General features: G+C 40.9%; 3 protein-coding genes across 5 annotated transcripts; 1 reads left to right on the top strand and 2 right to left on the bottom strand.

Moving 5' to 3' along the window:
• Positions 1–3,017: 3,017 nt before the first annotated feature.
• LOC103723508 (putative protein phosphatase 2C 27) lies at positions 3,018–6,198 on the bottom strand. Its single transcript, XM_008814441.6, has 4 exons — positions 5,197–6,198; positions 4,915–5,109; positions 4,400–4,605; positions 3,018–3,745 (listed from the first exon to the last, which is right to left on the bottom strand). The coding sequence occupies exons 1-4, from the start codon at positions 5,416–5,418 to the stop codon at positions 3,187–3,189; spliced, it is 1,182 nt and encodes a 393-aa protein (XP_008812663.3). The 5' UTR covers positions 5,419–6,198; the 3' UTR covers positions 3,018–3,186.
• A 2,253-nt stretch (positions 6,199–8,451) lies between these two features.
• LOC103723502 (putative phospholipase A2 homolog 1) lies at positions 8,452–13,258 on the bottom strand. Its single transcript, XM_008814430.4, has 4 exons — positions 13,048–13,258; positions 12,859–12,898; positions 12,619–12,738; positions 8,452–9,012 (listed from the first exon to the last, which is right to left on the bottom strand). The coding sequence occupies exons 1-4, from the start codon at positions 13,159–13,161 to the stop codon at positions 8,834–8,836; spliced, it is 453 nt and encodes a 150-aa protein (XP_008812652.1). The 5' UTR covers positions 13,162–13,258; the 3' UTR covers positions 8,452–8,833.
• A 1,575-nt stretch (positions 13,259–14,833) lies between these two features.
• HSK (homoserine kinase) lies at positions 14,834–20,109 on the top strand. Of its 3 annotated transcripts, none has more exons than XM_089925897.1 (2): positions 14,834–16,143; positions 19,002–20,109. In XM_089925897.1, the coding sequence occupies exon 1, from the start codon at positions 15,007–15,009 to the stop codon at positions 16,138–16,140; it is 1,134 nt and encodes a 377-aa protein (XP_089782023.1). In that variant the 5' UTR covers positions 14,834–15,006; the 3' UTR covers positions 16,141–16,143; positions 19,002–20,109. The 3 variants fall into 3 exon arrangements, with proteins under 3 accessions (XP_089782023.1, XP_008812627.1, XP_008812621.1); XM_008814405.6 differs by lacking the exon at positions 19,002–20,109 and adding an exon at positions 18,593–18,948 and having other exon boundaries at positions 14,835–16,143; XM_008814399.6 differs by lacking the exon at positions 19,002–20,109 and adding an exon at positions 18,515–18,948 and having other exon boundaries at positions 14,877–16,143.
• Positions 20,110–20,305: the final 196 nt, after the last annotated feature.

Genomic DNA, 20,305 nt, shown 5'->3' with positions numbered 1-20,305 from the left:
TTGTCATAAAGTAATGACCTTAATCATATATACTCAAAAGATCAACAAGAGGGACAAAAAAAAAAAAAAGAAATCTTCTTCATCATCTCTTTGTTTTGCATGCTCATGCATCTGCACATGTTGTTAGAGTACCCTATCAAAAAGGAATCATGTGAAACGCCATGAGAAATGAAAGCATTCATATATTTTACAGGCCAAGCATATCAATGCAAGGCAGGCAAAGATTCGCCCTGAAATAGCATTTCACATCCCTATTCCTGTCTGATATTTGGTGGGAACAAGACAAACCTAGAACCTTGGTACCAACCTACACAGACTTTACCAACAAACCAGTGGGCACCCATGGTGATTCATAACTTGTTGCAGGGTTCCTACCAATGGACTGCCTCAGCTAGTGTTTTTCTAATAAATTAAGACATCTATTGGAAGCTTGGCTAAGACAGACTGCTATCCTATGGTGTCCTAAGAAACTGCATGTTGGCCATTTTTCATAACAAAATTCACAAAGGGCAATATTTTATATTTGCACATACATATATACATACATACATACATACATACATATAAAAGCCTACTATGGGTTCACTACAAGTGTACTTTTGATCAGATGGAAGTATGGAACCTCTCAAGCCAGCTGTTTGGTCTTGCTCTTGTTACTATTATAATCCAAATTCCCAGAAGCCACCTACTTATGGGTCACAATTATCCGGACAATTAAGACGCAGAAGCCTATAAGTTATTGTTTGGTCTTCCCTGTTCCCTCACTGATCAACCACATGAAATCTAGCAAGCTGCATACAAAACCAAAAAAGCTCCAAAGCCTAACCCTAAGCTCCATTGCCGCATGTCGTGGCAAGATTAGTGATTCAAATCAGGCCACCAAGTCGTTCTAATCTTGTGAATTGCACCAATTCTCTCATGCACTTACGACTGTTAAAAAAAAAAGTTGCTACTTAGGAATCTGAATCTCACCTTAAACATGGTTCATTAATCTTACTTTTGCCAGAAGCAAAAGAACAAAGAAAAAGCTTCCGTCCACTTGTGCAAGTTGCTACAATGAATGTCCTTCCAATTTATCAAATAAACGACAGGCCATCCATCTTTCCCAATGGTATATGCCAAAGCTTTTAATTAACTGCAAGATAGCTGCCTGCGCTGTATTCATCTCTTCTTTAGATGCTTGCAAATTTTAAAAACAAAGTTTTAGCTTTCCATTCCAACTTGATTAGAAAGGAAAGTCAAAGATTACGGCTGATTCAGCCAAATAGACCCCTACTTTGTATTAGTGGATGACCCCACATAAGCTATTATCTCCCACCTGCCAAAATCCCAAGTGGGAGATTACTTCATGGAAAAGGTTTAAAAAAGAAAAAAAAATCAAATTTCTAACAGCACAGGTGGCTAAGGTGACGAATGATCCACCAAAGAAAAGGCACCGAAAGTCACTGTAATGGATTTAGAGTCAATGATGACTCCCTCTCTGGTTGCTTCTGTCCCTTTGCTTTTGCGCCACCTTCCTCCCATCTCTCTTTCATCAATCTGAACCCCGTCACTTCTTCTTTGGTTTTGATTTGAGTCAGTCCTGCAGTACCCTCTCCACTGAGTTGGGTATTGGCCTCTTGGGAGTTGGGAGGCCGTGGAGCGCCCACAAGCGCATGGAAACGAATGCTGCAGGAAGTACCGGACATGGAGCAATGCGTACCTCATAAAAAGATATCAGCTTTCCACTGGGCTAAGCAGCACGAGGGATCTTAGATCCTTGGTGAGTTCAATGATGAAAGAAACTGGCCTTGAGAAAATAATTACTATAATATTTGTTTCAAAGGACAACTGCCAGGGTGCATCTTTCATTATCTTGAAGGGACTATCGGATGAGTTCAAGACCGGCATACTATGATGGATAGACAGTTTGAACTGCTCCACGCCATTCTGAAGCTCGCCGGGGATATGGCTCTTTTCGCATTACTCATATTTATCGGAAGGCAAACAGTGCAGCTAATTAAGTGGTCTTCTTTATAACGCATCAATAAACCAAACAAATATTTTTTATTTTTTCGTCATTTTTTGTGGCTTTATTGGCGCTGGTATACCAAAAAACAAAAAAAAGCGGCCAACTTTATTTGAAGAGATTGATGTGACCCGAAATGGTGAGATGGGATGAGAATCCTCTAACATTATGATTATAAATTTTACAATTTAAATGCTAACAAATCTAGCCCAGAAGAAACTCCATTACATCTGAGTAATCACAATTAGAGGTGAAAATCAGATTGATTTTTGTTTCAATTTTTAGGCAAAAAAAATTCTTTGATGGGATGAAGCCCTGCCAAAGATTCTTATATGCATTAAATGCTTTATATAAATTAGACATGAAAGCTTTAATATTGAATTATTGCATCGCTCATCTTCTACTTATAGCACAAGAGGATTGAGCTTGCAATGCAATTGCAAAATCCACATTTTTATATAAAGAGAGTTCTTATGGGATGTGTTTCAGAAGCTAATCCGGACGTTCAACATCTCACGTGAGATCTACTGTGCTTGCCAAAAGAAAGAGAAGTAAATAGCAGACAGAATCCACTCCATGATGGACCGATGAGCTCTTGTCACATGCCCGATAAAAAAGTTTCTCCAGCCATGGCAGCCTCGAGCCAGGTTCAGTTCACCATCCGATGGCAGTCGCAATGGCCATCGAGGTGAAACAAAACTGTACCTCATAGCTTTCCCTCATTGATTGGCTTACAAGCCTGCGACTCCGACAGCATGGGGACCACGGGGGCAGCAAAGCGAGCAAATGGATGGCCATTAGGACAGACAAAAAGGCTTCTCCATTGCTTTTAAGCAGTGCCCGGTTGACCCAGAAACGTCTCTATATCTTCATCTCCTCTTGTGGAGAGGATCCTAAGGAGCTTCACAAGAAAAAATTTGATGCTTCCATTAAATTTTTTTTTTTTTTATGGTAGTTTAAGCCTCAGATGTGCAAATATTAGCTTTCAAGCTCGTAAAAGAACACAGAATTGGAAAAAGAAAGATTGAAAAAAAAATTACATTACAAGAAGCTTTATTCCTGTTAGAGAAGGCCAGATGCCACCAAATGCAAGAAGCCTCAATTTTATACAAGGTGAAGACCTTCAGGTGGAAGGAAAAGAAAACTAAGGAGAACTACATGCTACCATCTCTTCTCTATCAAACATTGCTGTCTAGGATCCCCTTGAGGAAGTTCAAGCCCTCTGTGGATATACTTCTGCGAACCCTGGATCTCGGGAACTCGATACGAGGGGGCGGATCAGGTGAAAAACAGACAACCACGACGGTCAGATTATCGCGTGCATTGCATTTGAGCGCCTCCCGAACCAGCTCTCTTGAGCATCTCTCAGGATCATTATGGGCCATGAGCTCCTTCCTGGCAATTGTCACAGCACATTGGCTGCTCATCACATCCCAGAGGCCATCACATCCCATTATCAGGAACTCATCTTCATTGGTCAGAGTTGTCTCCTGCAGCTCAGGCTCTGCACTTAATGGGCATGCAGAACCTTTGGGACCCTTCATGTGCCAATCACCAAGAGCCCTGGCTACAGATAGCTGGCCATTCAGGTATCCATCATAGACGACACCGCCGAGTTCCTCAATCCTAATCCTTTCGCTGTCACAGTCGGGTTTGTGGTCTCTGGACAACTCAACAGCTCGGCCCCGCTTTCCTAATACAGCTCGGCAATCACCAGCATTGGCGACATGCAATGTCCTATGTGATCATCAAAGGTAGGCATAAGAAAAGCAAAAAACACAACATAAACCAAATGGTAAGAATTATGATCAACTCTTTATTAACACCACAGAACAGTTGTACATCGACAGCAGCACTACCGTAAGCTAATTATTATTCAGAAACATACAATTAAGCAATCATCGACGACAAAATGATCTCTAATTATGATTTATGAGCGCCATTGTTTCAGTAATCTATGAGCAATCATATTCATGCAACTATATGGATTCCAAAACTGGGGGTTGATTGTGAAATTTATCTGATGGCATGCATTACTGTATATGACCAACAAGCAAGAACATGTTTACCCCAGCCAAAAAAATGTCACTGGTTAGCAAATGACTGTGACTATGACTGCAACTTATATTTACTAGACTCTGGTCTTTCCAATTTTTGGCTTTCCACTAGCTGCATCCAAGTATTGCCTACAGATTAGGTGTGCAAGTAGTTACATACTAAAGCTCTGAAAGAGACTGTTAGGTCTCAGCAGTCAAGCCAACCAACCATTTATATGGAAGAACCATTAAAACATCCAAGGCCTTCAAGATGCAGCTAAATTCAACAAGGCACAACTCCTTGATAAAATTATAAAAGGTGCAATCACAAGCTGAAAATTGGATCAGGGCTAACCTCCCAAAAATAAGGGCAGTGAGTGCCGTGGTGCCAGATGTACTGTCGAGCAAATGGGCATCGGCGAAGGCATGGTCAGCTCTCAAGAATGCACTCTTTATGGCCTTCTCCATGCAATTGGGGAAATGACCATCTTCAATTATATACCTTAGTATGTTCCTCCGGATGAAAGATGCTGCATCGGCGCCACCATGGCCATCAAACACCTGCCCATATAAACTGCTCAATCTAAGTTTACTACAATAAAATTTCCTTAATGTATGCATGACCCATTGAATCTATCAAATGAGTGTATATTTGACCATGAACTTTATGAGTTGCATTAATTATGAAAGGGTGAGCATTAATACCACATAACAAAGAGGCTGTAGAAAAAAAAAATTCACACAGTGCAAGCCAATCATCAATGTAAAATATTCTAGTTATACAAGAAAACACAAAAACAACTATATCTAGATGGTAGTAATGCATCAAACTGAATTGTAATTAAAGGGGACAAGAGATAATACGCGCACCCCATAGAAAGCCCCTGGTGATGGAACATTGGCAATACGTCCAAGATGATCTACCAAATTATCTACACAGATGTGCTCATCTTCCATCCTCTGTTTCAGGCCAATCTCGGCACAGCTTCCAGACCGGAAAACAGGAAAGAACCCTGACTGCCTGTCAGAGGAAGACTTCAAACTCAAACCCCCAATGTCCAACTCCTACAAAGAAGTCGCTGTAAAAGCTGCTTCAAGAGCACAGTGAAGAGAAAACATATAAGACAGTTGAATGGCATCATGTGTACATACTGATTCAGCTGCAATCTCCAACCGGGTGGTGCTCGCGCAATGCCGAATCGCCGAGAGGTGTCGAGGCGGCTTCCCGGCGTTTATTGGCCTGGTGGCCGCTGGAGTGTCAAAGTCCTCCTGCCCATCTAGGGAAGTCTCACTACTACCAGCGTCCTTGCTCATGAACCCACCATCCAAAACGCTCAAAGGAGACGAGAGATCAGTCCCTGCAGTCATCTTCATCGACACCAACCACCAACAAGAAAGCCTTTGCACCAACTCGGAGATCAGAACACCAAAAAAAAAAAGATCCTATTAACTCCCAATCTAACGCAATACGACCAGCACCCAAAGAATGCAGAAAGCTCGCTCCTTTATGGACCCCAGTAGTTCTGCAAGCAAATTCACAGAATTCCGACTTCAAATCGTAATGGAAGACAACCGAAATTGATCATTCCGACGGCAATAATGCTCTCCCACCTCTCCCCCAAACATTCTAAATGAGAGAATACCCACATGCCCATGAAACCCAACAAAGAACCCGACGTCTCCAAGCAAAGACACTAAATTTTATTAAGCCAAAAACCCAGAGGATTCAAACGCAAACCGCTACAGATCTCCACCCCCGTAAGCTCTCAACAATCACACACACAAAAAAAAAAAAAACGAAGAGCTCAATAAAATTCACCAAAATCCAATTTTTAAGTACATAAACAAGAGTTCATGGATTCATAAAGCACACCCAGTAAACCTTACAAACAAACCCTAGAACAGATGAAGTTCTCTAAAAAAACTACCCAAAAAAATGCCAACTTGCAAACGGATTCCGGTGATAAAAAACCTAAATCATAACCACGGAGCAAACAGCTAAAATTTCCCAGCGCTGGATTCGACTAAAAATTCGTTTTTCTTCCGTTCTTCCCTTGGTGATCGGAAAAAATAGCCAAAAATCGGTTGAAAAGGAGGGGAAGAAAGGACAGAGCTTTCAAGAGAGAGGGCGAAGCGAAGAGGAGGAAGGGAGGACACGGCTTTATTTGATGACCCCTCGGTGACCGGTAACCCCCGGTTCCTCGCTGGAGGGCAGGACACGCGTTGGTTCGCTTGGGGTCCAATGGTGGTTGACTCAGATCCCACGGAACCATGCGTCTGGGCGATCGCCGGCCGTCCGATCCGTACATCTGTATGGGGATTTCACGGTCGCGATTCGTTTATTTTAGGCACATGTGGGAAAGCTCGATGGGACCGCGCGACGGCATGTAACGGCGCCCGGAAGTACGTATCGAGAAACGATTGGGTGAGTCGCTACTTTTTGCTTCGAGCCGTAAACGGAGCGTTGACCTCCGTGACAAGGACGAGCCGGTCCTTTTTTTTTTGCGCTCTCTCTCTCTCTCTCTCTCTTTCTCCTTTTATTGTGTGTTTTTTTTTTAATTTAAATAGTTAGAAATTTGTCTAAAATTCAGCAGTGCATTCTATTCCATATAAATCTAATAAACCTAAGTAAAATTGGTTTAATTTTTGATAGTCCAAACAAGGGCCAAGATAGATCTAAACACCCCCATTGAACCACAATTCAATGAGGGCTATTGGATTCCAATCCCATATGCTTATAGTGCTCATGTACAAGATGAGATAGTTATTAATTAAATCTAGCTCATTTTTCATTTAAAAAAAATCTTACATCCAACAAAGTCCACACAATCCACATGTCAAATCTTACTACTCTTTAAAGCAATCATATCCATCACTTTATTTCTATAAGAAGAATAGTCTTATTTGACCAATTCATTCAAGATTGCGTGTATTCTACGTCTTCTTGATGACCTAAACTCTTATAAATCACACCAACCCATGCTTGCTATGTCATATAGATAAGAGCAACAGGTAAGACAGCAGCACATTACGCAAGTATCTAAAATACAAATCCAAAAATAAATAATTTTTTTTGCATCAAAAACAATATATATATATATATAAGGGGAAATAATTGAGAATACTTATATCATAAATGTTACTGAAATATTAGGATGAAATCCAACGTTCTCTCATGAAAATGTTAGGATGGATTATTTTCATCTTTTTCTTAATAAATAAATAAATAAATACAGCAGACAATACCAAACAGCTATCTATTTTATGGACGACCAACTACTTTGACAAGGCGAAATTCCTGGTCGGTGGTTCCTTTTTTTCTTTTACTCCGGACAGGGACGCAACGTGGGGTGCTCCATGTCAATCACTCACTCTCTCTCTCTGTCTCTCTCTGTGTGCAGGCATGCAAAGGCTCACGTGTTTCATGGTTTTGATTTCCTGGTTGGCTTCAACTTAAGCAATAAATAAAATGCCATTCGAAAGCACCAGAGAACCAAACTTCAGATATCATCGCCCATTTTCTTTGGTTGCTGAACCAACTGATCAAAATGCAGAACAGCTGAGCTTTCCAGAACACAAAACACACTAAGGAAACATATTATAATCCCACGTTTGATCAATCCTTGCATCCATCCTTTCAGTCTACTGCGCGAGCCCAGCTCCGGATACAAGTTGAAGGAGCTTGGTGTCCAGGATTATCCAGCTGATTCATCGTCGGGATCTTTGGAAGGAGATCTAGAAGAGCAAAGATGGAACAAATGACGTCGGATACAAGTTGAAGGAGCTTGGTGTCCAGGATTATCCAGCTGATTCATCGTCGGGATCTTTGGAAGGAGATCTAGAAGAGCAAAGATGGAACAAATGACGTTCTCAACGTGAGATTTTTGTATTTGGTGAGGTGAGAATGGTTGGTTGAAGGTGAGCAATGGCCCATGGGAGCTTCCATTCCGAGCCTTCCACGTTGTTGAACATTTGCTTGGACTCTCGGTTTCTCCTCCTCTCTCTAACTACCCAATGAAGTGTGTTGATGTCTGTCACATTTTGCACCTGGACAAAATATCTCCTTTTGTGCTCCAAATGTAGGTAGCTAATAGAAATTAGTTTGTGGAGTAGGAAAAAAAAGATCAAAAGAAATTTTTGGCAATTTTGGACAGGCATGAGTCCGACCATTTGGATCATAGTAGCAATTGAAGATTCTTCTGAATCATGATTCTCTCATGGACAGGTTGTGCATACTTTAAAAGAATAACTTACACAGTTCATGAGAATATATTGGTGGACAAGTCAATTATTTGCGGACACCACTAGATGTATCCATTGGCCACTATAAAAACCAGAAATTATCAAAGAATTTGACAGAAGATAAATAGATAACGTTCTGGTTGTCATATAGATGAGACTATATTCTTCTGCAAAGCCCAAAAACAAATTCTTGATTTCATTGAATTCATCTTTAGATCACTTCACAAGAAAAAAAATGTCATCAGAATTAAAAGACAATGTAATGTTCCATGAACAATGATTACGTCCAAGGTTTCACATTCTGAATTGCAAAAGCAAATGATCTTCTAACAAGTAGAATGACTTGGGCACCAGAGGGGGATTTAGGAGTTGCTATCATCATCTTGATGTCCAGCAGATCCACAGTTGGCAGGTTCAGAATCTTTGGCAGCAATAATGGTTGGTGTGGATACAGATCATTTCTCCAGAAAATATAATTGTGAACAATGAAAGAGATGTTGCTTCGTAAAATATAGAAGTGCATGTCTGCAGCATCTTTTAGCTGCAACTATAATTCAGTATGCTGACCACCCAGCTGGCTAAATAAGATGGCCATGTCCATCCCCTGTACCATAGTAGGCATTGCTGTGTCATAAGGACACTCCTTAGAAAATCCAACCTTCCCAGACTTCTTCACATTCCTCATGCATCTCTTGAACTTCTCATGACATTTCACACTCATCAAACCTGAAACAGTTTTCAACAATGACAGGAGTCAACCTCACAAAAAAGTGAAAAACAAATTCTATGATACACCATCAATTATTCCATTAATGGTCTGTTACCGGTATTATAGAGATCTTACAAGTTCGAAAGTGAAAATCATGTCACATGATCTCATGCCACAGCTCCAGAAGATGCATTATAATGACAGGTTATAAATATAATAAACAACAAGCTTTATGCTGTATTTGCCTTGGGTCAGCTGTATTCTTTATTCTTCATAGGGCAGCTTGATCATTCTTAGTACCAACTCTATTATGAATTCAACATACATCCACCTCAACCTCCTATCATCTCTCTTAAGGTCAAGTTACCTCTTCAATGTCTTTCTTAGCTATAGAGCATCTAGTAGAATGCCACAAGGATTTACCTAAACAGGTTATAATATATTTAAAAATTTCACCTTTTCCCATGATTAGGCTCGCAAGAACATGGAGCAACCAGAAGGTAGGTTAGGGAGTTGATGATTAGGATACAAGTGAGTTTAGAATCATGGGGCTTTTGCTATCCGATATCCATATGCTAACCGATGTTCTGACAAGAGGTGGTAGCATGGAAGCATTCAAGTGACAACATATAGCCTACATAAAAATCATTAGAAATATTAAAATTTCAGATATGATAAAAATTGAGCAAAAAACTAGGCAAAAATAAGGGGGGAAACACTTCAACTGGGTGGAACATTGCAACAACTAAGACAAGCCTTGAGGCTATTTACAGGCCATCCTGGTACTCATCTAGGCCCAAAGCAAATTAAACAAGCCACAACAACTACAGCAGAAGGCTATAAATCGTACTACAAATTGTACATCACCTAATTTGCAACCATATATGCTCATCATAATCATAAGGTCAACTGGAAATCAAGTTCTTGAATGTACGGTTCAGCTTTTATGGAAAAAAACATTGCCAAGGAAAAAGAGCTGTGCTAAAAGCATAAGAAAGATGAGGAGAGAAAAAGAGAGAGTAGGGAGAATAAAGAAATAGAAGAAGAGAGGGAGAGGGGGGGGGGGGGGGGGGGGTGCGTAGTTAACACATGGTTCTTTGGCTGACTGCCATTTTTCATTTGTTTAACCTGTAAACAGCATTTTACATTTAGTCCTTTAGTCCCTCTATACAGCTAGGCCTGTTTTCTGCACAGGTATTTCTGTTTACGTACAAGCCAGGAATTACACATATAATGGTCATCAAAATTAAGTACTGTGTATGGAATTTTCAGTCAACAGGATCAAATGTAAATTGACAGTCAATCCAGGAGGCAACCTGATCCCTAGCAAACCTGAACTGCCTATGGTTTTCTTGCTCAATTTGCTTCTTGCACTGAATCGGGCCTACTTTGCTTGCATATGCCACGGCAGGGGTTCAGGATAGTTATCTGGACATCCTCCAGGCATCCAGTCACATATAGGGGCCACATGGTTCCCTTGATTGGGGGATTGGAAGCCAACCAAATCTTAAGCCTACATTGCTACATAGGCAGCTCGGGTATCCAAAATTTAGAGAACTGATGGGAACATAGTAGAACAAAAGCCGAAGGAGGGGTGACAGGAAAATAAATTTAGGATTTGAAAATTAGAAAAAAAACAAAGTTTAGGAGCCACATAAGGACTACTCATCCCCTTAAAAAAATGTTAGGAACAGTCAACAAAAGAAGGATCTACTAGTTTGCTGCTTCGTATCTGGAAATTAGAAGGACGGTAGGTTCTCAGCTTTGACAAGAAGACATTCAGGATTCTACAGATTTTTCACTTTAATTTGATACGTTATATGATAATTAGAAGCATAGTGTTAAGAATGTGGAAATTTATTTGAGCATTAGATAATGGTTCAGATCTGATTTCAAGTTGAGTTCTTTTATGAGATCAACAAGAAAACTTATTAAGTTAAAAGAATTGAAAAGAGAAGGAAGAAGACAGAGTGGAAGACTGGGTCAAGACATCTAGAGAAAGAAAAATGCACTCAGAAAACATATATAAGCTTATTCGATTTTATGAATAACCTGCAACTTCATAAGGAGTCTTCACATAGAGACCTCAGCCAGAAAAGTGGCTCATGAATGGAGTACGAGGAAACTGGTAGACTACAAGTGGTTTGCAAAGAGTGCACTTAGAGTCGAGACTTTATGTAGGCTTACCACTAATGTTTCTTTGTGGTTGGTTATGAAAAGAAACCGGAACCAGAGCACCTATCCACTTCAGCCACCTCATTCTGTTACCATTACATGTCTTTATCTATCTCTCCTTTTTGTGAAATAGATCCAATGCAAGGAAAATGATCATAACACGTAATTCTAGGTCATAATCTTTGAACAAGACCTGATTCTCATTTATAGTTCCATGCATTATGTTCTAATTTGTCAATCTTTAAATCTTTAATTGCTAAATCTTCCCCCATGGCTCCAAATGAGCATCTAAGTTTCACCATACTAGATCAACAAGCATTGAATAACCTGCAAATAACATACACCATGCCGCTTTTAGATAAGTATCAACAGAAAGTTGATTAGTTTTATCAATTTTCTCTCCACAACTCTTTCTTACTCTCTTCTCCCAACAGCTGTAGTGAACTTGTCCTCCTCAGCAGTTCTCTCACTTACTTATGTTCTTAGCCAGCATTTTTTCTAACTAGATACCAATAGAAATACAATACTCCCCTTCATCAGTACCTTTGCCTTTTCTTTACCAACAATGGTGGCATTAGGATGACAAAAGAGCTCTTTTTCTGCTTGGTATCCACCCAGCATAACCAGACTCAACTAGAACAAGTTCAGAGCAGGCTACGAAGCTGAGCTTTTTCTGTTAGGTTTAGTCAGTTTTGGATAGAACAATCATAAGTCAGCTTGTGTTTCGTCCCACACCTAAGGCAACATACCTCTAGTTGCATTTGATGCCTAGATTTAGAGTTTATCACAAATGATTAATACTTTTCCGTCCTTCATGATGCCCATCTTCTTGGTTGTAGCTAAAGATAGGTTAAAAATTATAATCAATTTTAGCCAATCACAACATCAGAACCTATTGCAATTATTGCACCAATCAATATCACTATGAAGGGACTTCATTAATTTAGCCCTTAAGAGGATCGATTCCATTGCAAGTACTTGGACTAACATCCATTTCATGCAATTATATTCAGAAGCCAATTACAACAGCGCAAGGTTTAGATACTACCGAACTAGCACCATCGTGATACTAGCCCTCATGCATTGCACTTGTTTTGACATGAAATGAATCAAAAGAGTGACATATTATTCCTGAATTATAAGCCATTAACTTTTAGTTAGCTTCCTATGTTCTTAATAGACACATCTCAACAATTAGAGTTTACAGATATCGAGTTGGTAGCATTTGAAAGTGAATACTAGCATCTAATCATGCTATGTAGATCCCATGTAATTCATTCCCAATTACAACAAAGTTCTCAGACAGCTTGCCCATAATAATCCAATCAAAAAAGAAAAAATTATATCCAATGTACCAAAAACTCAAAAGAATAGAGTTTAAACATTATGGAAAATGTATATATAGAACTAAAATTTATTCTTTCAAGAATTAATGCCAAAAAACCCACCTTTTTTCTCGACACATTCATCGTGAGCCTTGCAACATGCATCAAGCTCATCGCAGGGCTTCTCCCCAGGGCAGCCGGTCCATCCCACCCCGCAAAACTTACCATATCGAATTCCTACAGCTGAAGAATTTGCCAGAACAAAACAAAAATAAGAAGTAATTCAAATTAGCAAATAGGCGAATACTTCCATACCGAAATTTTCTTCAAAAAAAAACATTTTTTTAACCCTAGTGGACTCACAGTTGCAGCTCTCCGCGACGCATGATCTGCTGCATCTCGCCTGCAAGGCCAAAATCAGGTCTAAAAAATCGGAGGATAAAAACAAAAAGGATACAAATATTACATCAAGAATCGAGAAGGGTTCTAAATGTCAAGGTTTCTGTGGAAACTATGGTTCTATTCTGTTGAAAGAAAATAGATGATCCGAACCCCGAGATCGGTGGCGGCGGCGCAGCGCACGGAGGCGGAGACGAGGAGGACGGCAGGGAAGAGGAGAAAGGCAAGCGCCGGCGAGACGCGCGGCCGCCTGGGATTGTCTCGCATTCTCCGCCCCTGTCCTCCTCCGCGACCACGACGCACGGGATCCGGTCACCGCTCCCGGTGGCTCGATGGTTTCTCTCGACAAATGGGGTATGCGAACCGTTGGATGTCTCGAGATAACGGTGGCGTGTTTTCCGGTTTCCCACCCGGTTCGTGAAGGGCTGATACTGTGATACACCGGGACGCTCAAAAAGAGTAACAAGGAAAATTTGGAAAGTGATTCTGGAACAATTAGCCAATTGATTAAATTTTGTAGGGTTTTTTTCTTTTTTTATATATTATAGTTTTAAAATTTTATGAATTGAGCATGTCTTGCTGCAATCCGTATGATTTTTTCGATCTAAATCAAGCAAGTTTTACATGAAGATTTTGTTTCTATTTGATGCTAGTGAGAGAGTTTAAGTTTTCTCCAATGCGGCTTTCTCATTTTTATACTGGATCAATCTCTCGATATATCCGAGAAAAAAGGAAGGTGGGAAAGAGGAATCGACGGAAAATTCAAAAAAGAGCAGCGAAGGAACGTGACGAGCAAATTCTCATCTCGAGATGTTTGAAGGTGCAAAATTAATAGGTGTCGGAGCTGCTAAATTGCTTCAGTTGGAGCTACCGTCGGTATTGGAAACATTCTCAATTTTTCGATTCATTGCGCTATAATATGTCACAGGTTCAAAACATAAACATAATCTATTTGTATATAAGAGTGGGGTTGTAGACCCCATGATTAGCTAAATGTAAATCTATTTTAGAGCATTGACCGGCACTTATTGGGAGATTTTATTTTATTTGTTATTTTTTTATGACAAAAGGGACGGTAAACTTCACCCATCTCATGAAATAAATGAAGTTTGGAAAAGCAACACATTATTGATACAGAAACATTTAAATAAAAGGTTAAGAGGGAATGTTTAGCAAAAAAGATTAAGGGAAAGGAAGAGGTTTGCTGAAGGAGGAAGCTCTTTTAGAAGAGATAAAAGACTGCCATGAGAAAAGAAATAGCACTACTTCTCTATAATCTGCAATGTCTTTAATTTTTTTTACTTGTGAAAAATATATTATTATTTTTTTTTGAAAAAAAAAGTCTAAACAGGATTATCTTTTTTTGAGTAGGGCGGCAGTCAAGGATTAATAAGCCGATATTGGCGGGCTCCGCCCACCAACTTCGGGTCTCCGGCCACTGGATGGGTGTGAGTCGCACTACTTCAAGCAAAACATGGCTAATTTATGGTTGGGATTTGTTTCCATGGTGCAATACAACCAAGAAAGTTCTTTTGCCTTCCAAACTCTTCGTAGCCACAGCACTTCTTTATGCATTCGGACTACTGTAGCAACATCCGATTTATTAATTTCACTTAAATATATTTTTTTATTAATAATTTTTAAATATTTAATAGCTAAATATATAAAGTTATATATATAAAAGAATCTCAGCCGTTGGATCTTGATCTAACATCGATGATATTTATTTTCTACTAAACGTGTGATGGTTGGTGGAGGCTGTCAGATACCTCAGCTCTCGAAGTAGAATTGAGGGTGGTATGGATTGGCCTAGGTCATGCTTGGCGAGTGCTGTAAGCTAGCTCAGCCTTACTTGTGAGTGACTCGCCTATTGTGATTGGATAAATTCAAGACGGCACCGGTAGTAGTAGCGGAGGTTATTTTTTGCTTCGAACCCTGTAGGTTTGGGGAGAGAAGTTGCTTGTGGTTTTATCCGATGCATCCGTGCTGTGACATTATAAAACATCATTTTCAACAAAAAAAAAAAACAAAAACAAAAAAAGAGCCCGTTATATATCTTGAATAAATAACCTTCCATCAACCTCTCCCTTCTCCTCGTCCGGTTACGAGAGAATGGCGGCGGCGACGTGCAAGACCTCCCCGATCCCGACAAATCTCAACCATCCGCACCGCCCAAAACCCCACATCCCGCGCTTCCAAACCGTCCGATGCGCCTCCCGCCAGACTCCTAAAACCTCCTCCAAAACCCTAGCCCACGGCGACCCCTCCCCGGCCTTCCGCTCCGTCACTGCCTTCGCCCCCGCTACCGTCGCCAACCTCGGCCCCGGCTTCGACTTCCTCGGCTGCGCCGTCGACGGCGTCGGCGACACCGTCACCGTTGCCGTCGACCCCGCCGTCCCCGCCGGAACCCTCTCCATCTCCTCCATCTCCGGTACCGCCACTTCCGCCGCCAAGCTCAGCCGTGACCCCCTCTGGAATTGCGCCGGCATCGCCGGCATCGCCGCCATGCGGGCCCTCGGCGTCCGCTCCATCGGGCTCTCCCTCCACCTCGAGAAGGGCCTCCCCCTCGGCAGCGGCCTCGGCTCGAGCGCCGCCAGCGCCGCCGCAGCGGCCGTCGCCGTCAACGGCCTCTTCGGCGGCCGCCTCTCGCTCGGCGAGCTCGTCCGCGCCGGGCTCGAGTCGGAGAAGAAGGTCAGCGGGTACCACGCCGACAACATCGCCCCCTCGATCATGGGCGGCTTCGTTCTGATCCGGAGCTACGATCCCCTCGAACTCCTCCGGTTGGAGTTCCCCGCCGGTCAAGATCTCTACTTTGTGCTTGTGAGCCCGGAATTCGAGGCGCCGACGAAGAAGATGAGAGCGGCGCTGCCGCCGGAAGTCAAGATGAAGGACCATGTCCAGAATTCCAGCCAGGCGGCAGCGCTGGTCGCGGCGGTGGTGCAGGGGGATGTCAGAGTTTTGGGCTCGGCGATGTCGTCGGATGGGATCGTGGAGCCGAGGAGGGCACCGCTGATACCAGGGATGGCTGGGGTGAAGAAGGCGGCGATTCAGGCTGGTGCATTCGGGTGCACGATAAGTGGTGCGGGTCCAACGGCGGTGGCGGTGATTGATGGCGAGGACAAGGGGAAGGAGATTGGGGATCGGATGGTGGAGGCATTCTTGAGTGAGGGGAAATTGAAGGCAAGTGCAACGGTGGCGAGACTGGATAGATTTGGAGCTAGGGTTATCAACAGCAATGCTGATTAAAACGTTAGTTCATTACTTTAAATTTCCATATCATCTTTTTGCTGGTACTTGAGTATCTGAATATTAGCATTTGAATTAGATTAAATTATACACTGGTTAATGAGTTTATTAGCTATATGAAGAATGAAGCTTAAGGTTGTCATCTATGATCAGATGTTTGTTTTTCACATTACAATATAATAGCTATATCTTCTTATGGTTGAGCAGCTGAAAAACTACATTGAAAATGGACTGCATATTTTGATATGGATTTTGTTTCATGCATTTTAGAGTATGTAATTTTTGACATTCATGTTAAGAGGCTATTATAGTTGCTTACTGTATTGAAGATGGATTGATCCAAAACTAATCTAATATGAACCATCTCAAATGTATATTCACTGACAAAAGGAAAGCTTTTGAAAGAAAATGTTAGCTCATTTGATTCTCACATGGATGCTAACATTGATAACATTGATATTGATGCGACACAAGATTGGGGGATACTATTTGGCCTTCTTAATGATTCAGGACACTTCCAGGCACTTGTGTCCTATACAGATGCCTTTTTGGAAAATATGTCTAGGATGCTTGTCTGTGAAGGTCATGCATGTATGTTGATTTTTTTTTGGAAAATATGTGTAGCAAGAAATTAATGCAGCTTTTAGAGCAAACAAACTAATGCAATCACCACTTATCAGCTCGCTCAGATTAGCAGATGAGTACTTCAGCATAATGAAAAATTCAGCTGAAAAACATGCTAGGATGGGCTTCATCATAAGAAACCATGAAGGGAATGTTATATATACTGCTTCAAGAAAGAGTCATACAGTTTCCATTCCCCTTGCTGAACTCCAAGCTGCATGGAATGGCCTAACTTCAGCAATTTATCAGTTTGGATTTAAATCACTTCGGCTTGAAGGTGATTCAGCTGCAGTTATCCAATGGGTTTCTAATGTTCAACACAGCAGTCCTCTGCATTCTATTTTTCAGCGACATTATCCTCTCCTCTCAGATATCAAGGCCTGCATTTCTTCTCTGAATTTCTTTACGGCCTCCCATGTCTTTCTAGAAGCCAATCAGCCAGCTGATAGATTAGCTCATTTCCATGACAATGCTGACTTCTCATCCAACTCCAGCTTGCCTCTTGAAATAAGATCTCTTGTTCTGGCTGATAGAGTAGGAATTCAGTTTACTCATTTCTAGTTGTGTTTTTTTTGTTTTTTGCTTCTTTGGGTTTCACCATCTAATGTACCAAAAAAGAAAAGACGAAGAAGAAGAATGTGCCTTATAAGTATTCGCAGAATGCTAGTTTTGGTTACAAACACTCAAATGTCTGATAGTGATATGTCAAACCTGTAGAGATATTTGAGCAACTGCCTCTGCTCATGAAAGAGCAGTGGTACAACAAAGGCACTCATGAGAGCCATAGATTGTGATGGTTCTAGCATGAGCTCAATTCTCACCTGTTGCCCTCATCTAGTTCTTAACACGAATACAAACTTATTTTTCTTTTAATAATTAAGATTACGAAGCTTTCTCAGAAATAGCTATCCATTTCTCCATCCTTGTCTCCTACTCAACTAAATTATAGCAGATGAAAACCTCTGTGCTTACTACTTGAGATAAAAACAAACCAAGTTCCAAGAGTTGACTTTTTTTTTTGTTTGTGTGTTTGCGGGTTTGTGGGCTTTGTATCTATGTGCGGAAGGTGGGGATCAATATTGACTAGAAGAGAGAGAGAGAGAGGAAGAGGGTGTGGTAGCTGCTTGGGGTGAAATATGTTATAAAAGCTATAAAATATTATTTATCATATATATAATCTATAATAATATTATTATGATCCACCATTCTGGTTGGTTCGATATTGAACCAAATCAATCCAAACCCAACCTTGGTCTATTTATTCTCAGTAACTAGATACAGTTTGTTGTTAGGTTGTTGGGCCCTAAGGTATATCTCATGTCCAACTGGTCAGGTCCAATTTGGATCCAACACAGGATTGGATCATCATCTGCCGTTGCTGCTTACCTCTGGCAACTCTTTTAAATGATTCATGAACTATAATGGATATTTCATTGGTTACTTTGACTTCTTTATGAGTACAATTGAACCTTATTTTTTTTTATGAAGAAAATCTATATGTTTAATCTTTTCATGTTGATATTGTGAATTTGAGTCTCTTGATTTCATGCACAACTGCTGATGTCACCCCATGCTCAACCAGTCCCATACTTTTGATCAAAGTAGTATTCTTAATGAGTAAAAAAAGATCACCAAATGACCCAAATTCTCTTTGTTGGTGTTGATGTTCTTTATATTGGTAACAATGTGGGTAATATGCAAACTATGGTTTCTAACAGTATGTTAACTGTTTTTGGTATCTGAGCTGCAGATCTCATTTATAACTAGATTGGAATTCTCCTGCTGCATTGCATTGATTTGTCCTCTTGATTGTATTCACAACAATCAGTTCAGGGCCTAATGCATGCTCGGGCAATGCTTTTTCACTCATATGATGCGCCTGCAGTTCCTCATTATGCGGTTCCCTCATTTCTCCTGCATGGCCTTGCCCTAGGAGGAGAAGTTTTGCAAGATCTGTTGTGAGGACTTCAGTAATTGAACTTTGGTGCATCCTTCCACAATAATTTTTTGAGTTCATTCAAAATGTAACCCAAAGTCCTGCTCAGGATGAATTTGTATCTGTTTCCAAGTCAAAAACTTTGTGATTTGCTGGATTGTGTGATCTGCCCAATTTGATCTGTCAGCAGGGACATTGTAGTTTTCTTTCTGGAATTCACTAGTGGTTTTGGATGTTCCAAGAGAACAGCGATCCTTTTGGACCTGCAGCATGATGTTGATGTCCAGACTTTCTTTTCCAGGCTGTTGGCGACCTTCTTTTTCCTAAACTGATCCCTATCGAGTCCTTGATGCCAGAAAGCAGAGGTTCAGTGTAAAGGAAAAGTTTGTCTCACAAAGGAGCTCCTCAGAACCGTTTCCAGTCTTGCAGCTGTGGTTTTATACTTCGCTTCTTGCAGCTGTGGTTTCCAGTCTTGTCTGTAGAGACACCCGTGAGGCAACTTGCACCTTCAGTTCTAGCAGCTCATGCTTAACAGTTTTGAACTGCCATCAACAGTCCTGCCATTTTTTTGACGCGAGTTAATTAGGCTTCTTCGGACTGCTTATAATGATATCCTTGCCCTGGAAATCTGATGGTGGGAGGCTATGTGAATTTACATTCAACAGGGGATTGGATGCATTGTTTCAGACTTGTGAAAATCATGAGATTGCTTTGTCATCTTTTCGGTCTATTAGTATTGAAAATATCTAGCAATTGGCTTAACATCAGATCTGTAGGGGTTATGGATGGTTGTTAAGAATGTATTTTTAGAAGAAATGAGGTGATAGTTTTTAGAAGAAATGAGGTCATAGACAGCAATCAAGCATCTCATGGATACAACAAATCTGCTGTATTATAATGGGAACTGTCAGGGATTCAACTCCGTCCCCAGGTTCGACTCCATTTATTCCATCTTTGGCTTCACCTCGCCAAAGCTTTTACCTTTGCTGATACTGCACAAGTTGCTATTCAATGCCTCTCTATTCACCTTTTTCGAAGGTTTAGGGACATATGAGTATGGTTCAAATCGGACGGTATGAAACACACTACACTATACCGGTTCGGTATCGGTACACCAAAAAAATTTGGTACCATATCATCAATGTGCTAATATGGCATCAGTACAGAATTCAGTACCGAGACAGCGATTATTACAAGTAGAGACTGTTTGACGGATTAAAGGGGATGGCATTTGTAATCGACCAAGACCTTTAATCTCACTGGCAAGCAAAACTAACCCGCTTCACGGCTGTTTGATGTAAATTTTTGATCGGACACAAGCAAGACAAGAAGATGAAACGGGTTGCTTATGCTCGAAGTGTCTTAAAACATTGTACTAACCCATAAATAAAATCATTCTGAAGTAGAAATTCTGATCACCTTGGCTTGGACTTCTTAACGGTTGACAAAATGATCTAATTACATGGACGCATGAAGGCTGTGGAGGTTGTCGTTTCACTTGCAAAGTAATTGTTATTTGAGAGCCTTCCCAACCATGTGGGAATATCTCCCTGCCTTCATTTGCACCATTTTCAGATTTTGGACTAGTCATCTGCCCGGTGCATG

The sequence above is a fragment of the Phoenix dactylifera genome, chromosome 10 (genome assembly GCF_051530095.1).
Source record: "Phoenix dactylifera cultivar Ajwa chromosome 10, Ajwa_hap1_PhDact_Kaust_v1.1, whole genome shotgun sequence".
NCBI classification, from domain to species: domain Eukaryota; kingdom Viridiplantae; phylum Streptophyta; class Magnoliopsida; order Arecales; family Arecaceae; genus Phoenix; species Phoenix dactylifera.
This window is presented reverse-complemented; position numbering and strand designations above follow the sequence as displayed.

Bases quoted from the DNA above. Each gene is read 5' to 3' on its own strand.
- LOC103723508 (XM_008814441.6), bottom strand. From the start codon at position 5,418: ATGAAGATGACTGCAGGGACTGATCTCTCGTCTCCTTTGAGCGTTTTG. The intron at 5,110-5,196 runs GTATGTACACAT...ACTTCTTTGTAG, and splicing joins TGGAGATTGCAGCTGAATCA to GAGTTGGACATTGGGGGTTT. The intron at 4,606-4,914 runs GTGCGCGTATTA...TTATATGGGCAG, and splicing joins CACCAGGGGCTTTCTATGGG to GTGTTTGATGGCCATGGTGG.
- LOC103723502 (XM_008814430.4), bottom strand. From the start codon at position 13,161: ATGCGAGACAATCCCAGGCGGCCGCGCGTCTCGCCGGCGCTTGCCTTT. The intron at 12,899-13,047 runs GTTCGGATCATC...TTGGCCTTGCAG, and splicing joins CCGCCGCCACCGATCTCGGG to GCGAGATGCAGCAGATCATG. The intron at 9,013-12,618 runs GTGGGTTTTTTG...AAACTGTTTCAG, and splicing joins TGAATGTGTCGAGAAAAAAG to GTTTGATGAGTGTGAAATGT.
- HSK (XM_089925897.1), top strand. From the start codon at position 15,007: ATGGCGGCGGCGACGTGCAAGACCTCCCCGATCCCGACAAATCTCAAC.